General features: G+C 58.7%; 1 protein-coding gene across 1 annotated transcript; it reads left to right on the plus strand.

Moving 5' to 3' along the window:
• Window positions 1-1858: 1858 nt before the first annotated feature.
• Window positions 1859-4409, plus strand: LOC128774558 (testis-specific Y-encoded protein 3-like; the record flags this gene model as incomplete). The annotated part of the gene is made up of 6 exons (XM_053893624.1): window positions 1859-2041; window positions 2843-3001; window positions 3694-3771; window positions 3916-4027; window positions 4120-4265; window positions 4359-4409. Coding segments are annotated over exons 1-6 (729 nt in total), but the record flags the coding sequence as incomplete, so codon positions are not given.
• Between the last annotated feature and the right edge of the window lie 2893 nt (window positions 4410-7302).

The raw sequence follows: 7302 nt of genomic DNA on the forward strand, positions 1-7302 counted from the left end.
TTTCTGGGTAAGAGTTTGCCTCTCTGTCGGTCACACTGGCCACCCCCTCTCAGCCCCCTACCACCTGTTCAGCCTCCCCCCATCCACCTGCGTTTCTATGCATTGCTGTCACCTGAAGCGGTGGTGTGCTGCCTCATATATCACAGCCACCCTGGAGCATTTCTGTACCCCGTTCGTATCCTGACATAGCCCAGCGAGTCTGGAGGAACCTCTTCTGTGTCACGGAAGCAACATGTTGGCCAGAGGGCCCGGCACACGAATTTGGAAATCCTAGAATCCCCCGCCTGCCTGGCAGCCTCCTGGTCCCATAAAGAGGTAGGGGAACACTGCATTCCACCAAAGGGAAAAGGCAATGCATGAGTGTGGTGCCTGGCCAGGCAATGCATCTCGAGCCTCCAATCCTGCAGTGGCTCTGTGTGGTGTGTGTGTGTGTAGCTTATGCTGTCTGACATAGACCGGCAGGGAGTCCACATCACCACTGCCCTGACAGGGAGGGAGACCACATCATCGCCCTCACTGCACACCGTCTGCAGCTTATTGCTTCCCCAAAGTGGTCATGTGGCTTCATGTAGACCCTGGGGCGTGTCCCTCACTTGGGTCCCAACACTGCATCCCCCAACCCCCCGATACCTCTCGGAGACCCTTGAAATCACGCTGCCTGTGGCACAGGGGGACAGTGTTTTGAGCCAGCGCCCACGCTCATGGCAGCCTGCCGCCTAAGTGAGTGGTAAAGGAAATGGGACCAGGATGAACAGACATACGGCCAACGAAGGCCTGGGGAGGGTCCCTGTGAGAAGATGGCCAAGCATTGTGGGAGGAAGGGGACCGCTGTCTGTGGGACAGACACAAGCTCCAGGAATCCCAGGGCCCACGGTCACGGGTCTTTCCTGTGCACTGCCACACACGGGAGCAATGGGCAGCCCATCATGAGAGGGGGGTGTGTGCTTGCCAGTGTGTCACTTTCCAGGCAACGGGGACAAACGGCAAGAGCGGCGCGCATGATACGCAGCCTCCCCTAGTGTGGCGTCCTCTCCACGTCACACACCTCTGGTCACCGACCTTCCCTAGCCGGTGCACTGCTAGACTGCTGTCATGACATACATGTCTTCTGGGAGCAAGGATGGACGTAGAGAGTATGCAAAGGAGGCTGAGCAGATGGAAAACCGGGGTGCACAGACAGCAGGCGCACAGCTGACATGCGTCTCCCGGACAGCCAAGGTGATCCGCTGAGTGGATTTGTCGGACTAGGGGCACAATGAACAAAGGTGGCGGTGTAAATGGGCAAAGCGGGGAGGTCCCCCTTTACCCGTGTGTGTAGATAGCCGCGTGCCCAGCGCAGCGTGGAATGCAAAGGTCGCTTTCGCATGGCCAGAAGCCAAACAGGGCACCCAGAGCGCACAGAGGGCCGGCTGCAAGCCCCCCGGAGGAGTTGCACTGCACGGGGCCCAGAGCCTTCCTGCCTATGCAACAGACGCGCCCCAGTTTCCGGGTGACCTAGGGGCGGGACCGCCGAAGCCACGCACGCCACCGTCCCTATGATTGGTCCTGAAGGCAGTGAAGCGGCCTGGGCGTGGCTTGGAGCTCCCTCAGCCTCAAAGCCGCAGGCGCACACCTCTCACCACAAAGGCCTCCGAGGCAGCATCGGCATAGCGATAGCCACCGCCGAGGCATCCTGGGTACAGCACCATGCGCATGCGCATGCGCCCCCTCGACCTTTGGGCTCTGGGAGGAAGGGGGAGCGAGTTGCCAGCCATTGCCCTCAGGGCTCCACTCACTGGGTCTGGGGAGGGGGGCCGTGCTTTCACCTCCCGCTTCGTCGTCGGTAGGAGCCACAGTTGGTGTCTCGGGCCGGGGCCGCATGTTGCGCGACTCGTGTTTCCGAAACACTGGGGATGCCCGGAGCCCCCATGCCGCCTTCGACCGGGAACGGGGCGGTCGAGAGACGAGGGCCCGTGGGGACACTGGGTCTCCGGCAGGGCCGGAGGTGCCGCAGGCCGAAGGCTCGCAGGCCACAAGCGAACAGCCTGTGCAGGAAGGCCAGGCCCGACCCGAGAGGCAGGTGGGCGGCCCCAGCGAGATATCGGTGCCGCTGGTGCATGACATAGTGGCGGTGGAGGCGCTGTGGGGCCTGGCGGAGGAGGAGGTTGAGGTGGCGGCCGCGGAAGAGGACGCGCCTGGGGAAGAGGGGCATGAGCAGAGGAAGAAGGGGGAGGAGGACGAGGAGCAGAAGCCGGGGAAGGAGAAGGTCCAAGTTCACGAGGAGGAGGACCTGAAGGGCGAGGGGGAGCAGCAGGACCAGAAGAGCAGAAGGAGGAGGAGGAGGAGGAGGAGGAAGAGGGGGAGAGGCAGCAGGAGTAAAAGATTAGAAGGAGGAGGAGCAGCAGAAGCCCAAGCAGAAGGAGGAAGAGCGGAAGGAGGAGGAGTTGGCGGAAATGAAAGGGGAGGAGCAGGAGCAGCAGGGTATAGAAGCGGGCGCGGCGGCGGCCACGGCGCCGGCCGCGGCGGTGGCGGTGGAGGCATTGGCGGCGGCAGTGGCAGGGGAAGGGGACCAGGAGGAGGAGCAGGAGGAGGAAGGGAAGGCGTGCGAGCCATTAAAGGGAGAGCAGAATTGCAAACCGAGGAGGAAGAGGAGCAGGAGAAGGAAGCGCTGGAGGAGCAGCAGCAGGGCGAGGAGGAGGTGGAGGGCAAGGAGGACAAGGAGGAGCGGGTGGAGGAGGAACAGAAGCCGAGTGAGCAGGAAGGCCGATGGGTGGAAGAAGCCCAGGAGCTGCAGGTGAAGCAGGCTAAGAAGGAGCAGGTAGAGTCAGGCCTCCGTCCTTGCCCTTCCCCACTGGAGGCTCTGGAGGCTCTGGAGGCCCTTCAGATAGAGCTACAGCCGGTGAATAAACAAGCCAGCCGGGAGCACGCTCGACTCAAACTCAGGATGTGGCAGAGGCGGCAGCGACATCTGCAGCAGAGAGGTGCCCTTATCCAGGGCATCCGTGGTTTCTGGGCCAAGGCTGTATCCTTCCTGCTGCTGGTGGAGGGTCCACAGGGGGCTGGGCTTGCGCAAGAGGAAGGAAAGGGAGGTGCCATTTAGAGGAACCCAGGACAGGGACTGGAGCTAAGCCACGCTCCAGTGGCCGGGAACGTGCAAACGTGATCCCATCCGGTGGTCCTGGCTCTGCAATGAGTGTGGGAGGAGGGCAGTGCCGGGGTGGGGGAGGCATGTGTGCTTTACGTCGCACCTGGCACGGAAACAGCGCTGGGAGAGTGGGGAGTGGCGGTGGAGGTCCAGGCCAGGTCGGGGAAATGACCGAGGGCTTCTTCCCACACAAAGCCGCGTGGGGGCACGTTTCTGGGTCCCGCTAAGCATCTTGCTGCGGGGAAGGCGATGTGAATGCCCACTGGTCGGCGCGAGACCGGATGTGTGCTGTCTGGCTGTGTGGAAGTAAGCGTCCTCAGTGTCCTCACGAGCACACAAAGCTAGGCGTGGTTGCGGGCGTCTGGGCATGCACAGCCTCCTGTGCGTGTCTAGCAGAGCCCTGCGCGATCCTGAGACCCCGTGGGCCTGGACGCAGCCTGTGGGGAGGGCTTGAGACCCTGGGGGAGGACGCCAGTCCCGGGGGGAGGACGCCTGGATGCTGTCCACACTGGTTCTCTGGTTCGAGCTCTCTCACGCCCAGCACCTGAAGGCTCTTTGACCTGCGGCAGTTTGTGAACCACCCTCAGATGTCAGCCCTGATTAGTAAGCCCGATGAAAGCATGCTTCGCCACATGACCAATTTGAAGGTCGGCCTGGGAGTGGGAGGTGGTGTGGGTGGCTGGCTGTGTGGGGAGGGGAGGTGGTGGGGAGAAGTGATGTGTTCCTTCCTCAGGGGAGGGCGGGTCTCCTGGAACAAGATTTCACATTTCTGCCCCACTGTACCACGGCAGGTGGAGGAACACAAGTTTCCCAGGGAATGCCGGAAGATCCTGCTGTTTTTTGGCAAGAACTCCTACTTCCAGAATGAAGTCGTTACGAAGGAGTATGTCCTAGGCCTTGATGGTAAGTGTCCACTGACTGCATGGGCGGCAGTGGGTGCAGGGTTGAATGTGATTAGTTCTCTGGCGCCTTCTCACATACTCGTCTTCCTGCAGGGTATAGGGCGTCTCATTCCAGTCCCATCCAGTGGTACCCAAGGTACAGACAGGAGGCCTACAGACGCAGGCATGACAACAGCAGCCTCAACTTCTTCAACTGGTTCTCTGACCACAGCTTTGCCGGCTCTAGCAGGATTGCTGAGGTGGGGCCCTGTAACAAGGAAGGGAGGTGATTTTCATGGGTTCCCCCACTGCGTGGGATAGCTACCTGAGGCCTGGCCTGTCTCCCCTACCAGATAATCATAGAGGATCTTTGGCCCAACCCCCTGCCGTATTTCAAGATGAAGGAGGCCCCAGGAGAGAGAACTGAGAGGGAAAGAGGTGAGCAGCCAAGGGTGTGGGCATGGAAATGTGTGTCATGGGGTCCAGGGCACAATTCTCTTCTGCATGGAGGCACCGAGACTCACAGCGGCACAGGAGGTGACCCCAGGTCAAAAGGGCATCAGCCTGAGACAGGGAGTCTTAAGAAGTAACGTGTCAAAGAGGCTTTGCCCCTTTGGGGAGCCTGAAGGTGGGAAGGGGGCTAGACAAAAAGAATGAGCAAAGCGGGACAACCAAAGCTGGCTCATCACATAGCACGGTGACAACTGTCATTCCCGGACCATGAACCCCACCCTCAGGCCTCCTACCACCATCCCACATGTTGTCTGGCTTCTGGATCCCCTTGTCAGCTTTGGCACAGCTTATCACACCCTCCCATCCTACTTTCCGTTTGGAAACATTCAAGCAACCTTACTCAGGGCCAAGATAAGACTCTCACCTGTCCTGTGTGTGTGTGTGTGTGTGTGTGTGTGCGTGTGTGTGTGTGTGTGTGTGTGTGTGTATGTGTGTGTGTCTGTCTGTCTGTCTGTCTGTGTGTACCCATATATCCCAGGGATATGCACGATCTTGAGAAGAGTATGAAGGAGCGTCGCACTTCATCGACCCCAGTGGAAACCCTTCCGATGCTCACCGATGGTCCACAAGATTCTCCTGGCCATGAAATAAGGACAAGGGTGGTGGTGACACGTGGCGCAGGGCGGGGGTCCAATACATTTGAAGAAATATAGAATGGGAGATAAACAGCATGAAGTGTTTGTGTGTGTCTTCCTCTCAGGTTCGCTCTGGGGCGTGTCCATGTATACATGCGGCTGTCCAGAGGTGTAAGTGTTCTGTGCCTGCACATTGGAGTTCCAAGGAAGGGCGGGACGTAGGACATTGTCCGTAGGGATGGGTCACACATTGGGATTGCATGTGAGGTCAGTAAGATTGAAGCAATGGGGACTTGAGTGAGGGAGGCCAGGGCACAAACCTGAGAGAAAGGCCAGTGCCCAGGTTCATAGCTTTCCTGTGAAAATGAGGAAATTCAAGGAAACGGAGAGGCCAGCACAGGCCAGGGATGTCCAATATTCAGGGATTGGGCATGTCCATGATGGTGCCCCCAGAATCCCGCATGGGGACACCCTCAGTCATGTTGACTGAACCGCCACACAGGGAGGAATTCCCAGGGTTGATTACCCTCTGGTTTTCAGACGTCTACCAATGCAGACTGTCTTGTGGACAAGGTCAGGATCTCAGGACCAGCCACACATATTTGAGGGATTGTGAGCAGGTTGTAAGATTGGCGTCCAGGGGAAGGAACCGAGGGACCAGAGGCAGAGTGGGTGGGTAAGACCGATGAAGTTCTGCTTCAGGCAGAGTTGACAGGGACAACATACACACTGCAGAGAAAACAGCCCACTACAGTCTCACGCAACTCCAAAATCACAGCGAACTTTTCTGGTTCCACTTCCTGAAGCTGAGCCTCCCAAACACCGCTTCACTTATTCTCACACACACACACACACACACACACACACACACACACACACACACACACACACAAGACTCCTGAAGGAGTCCTAGTGCTGATGCCCTTGTGTGAACTTTGCTGTTTCTGAAAAGACCTCTGGTTACGAATGGGTGGCCCGGATTGCAAGCCAACAGGGGGGAGGGTCGCGGGGAGGTGGGGCTCTTCAAGGGCACGAACACGCCAACCTCTCCCGTGTGCCCTCTGCCCTCTCATCATCAGCCGTGATGAGTCGGGTGATGCTCTTCCTCTGTGTCCACAGGCTTAAGCCGTGTGTCCAACACGCCATGTGAGACTTGTGAGAAGACTCCCAAGTGCAAACACCAGCAGGCGCTCAGGGAGGTCGCCTCGTCCCAGGCAGCCTGTGTTCCTTTGCCTGAGTGCCAGGACAAAGGCTGCCTCAGCCACATAGGGAACGATGGACTTGTGAGGCCTTAGCATTCTGTGCAGAGGTCCCCGGCAGGCCTGGAGCTTAGAAAGGACTGGGACGAGCCTCACCTGCGAAGACGTGAGTGCTGGGATACTCCTTACACAGCAGATGGCTGCTTGCCAGAGATGTCTGTGCTAGGGATGGGGCAAAAGCTCCACCGTGCGAGCAGTGCAGTCGACAGAGTTCAGCCTTGTCCATCGCAGGCTCTTCTGTATCCCCATGTAACACGGCCCCCAGCACAGCGTGCCTGACACTGACCTCCCGACACTAATATTCCTGTCTCCCAAGCTGCCCAAGCTCCCCAGGATCCCCACTGCACAGCTCTGCAGTACAAGAGCCTTCTCTGCAGTGGCTCTATTCCAGAGAAGGCGTGGGCAGTCCCAATGCATGGAGGCCTCTTGCCCCTATCATATGCAGACAACACGGTCAGCGGGGTGTCAGCACGCTGTGGAGTTGAGGATCTGTGCGACCAAGCCTTACCTCTTCCAGGGCAGAGGCTGTCGCACTCTCTAGAAGGGAAGGAGGCCTTTCTCTCGCTGCTGTCTGCACACTGGCTGGAGAGGCACGTCTTCTCAGCTGCTTGATGGGTAAATGTCAGGGTACCCTGGAAAAGCTCCCAGTGCTGACCCGAGTCTTTGGGTGTGAACATCCAAAGAAAGTATGGCCAGTGATTGTGCAGTGGGAATACGGCCTCAGTGGTCATGAGGCTGGGCCCTTTGGGGCATCTTCCTGCACAAGCAGGCCGTTACTTGATAGGTCTTGCCGAGCAGGAACACTTTAGGGGACAGGTGAACACAGGGTCCCCCACATGTTAATATCTCCAGCCAATACCTCCTTAGGGGCCAGGGTGACGTTTCCGCCCGGCCTGTCCCAAAGACAAGGTACGGACAAGGTGTGGGTGTGGAATGCACTCACGGCACCC

Source organism: Panthera pardus, unplaced genomic scaffold (genome assembly GCF_024362965.1).
Source record: "Panthera pardus isolate Hobbes unplaced genomic scaffold, ASM2436296v1 HiC_scaffold_333, whole genome shotgun sequence".
Classification (NCBI taxonomy): Eukaryota; Metazoa; Chordata; class Mammalia; order Carnivora; family Felidae; genus Panthera; species Panthera pardus.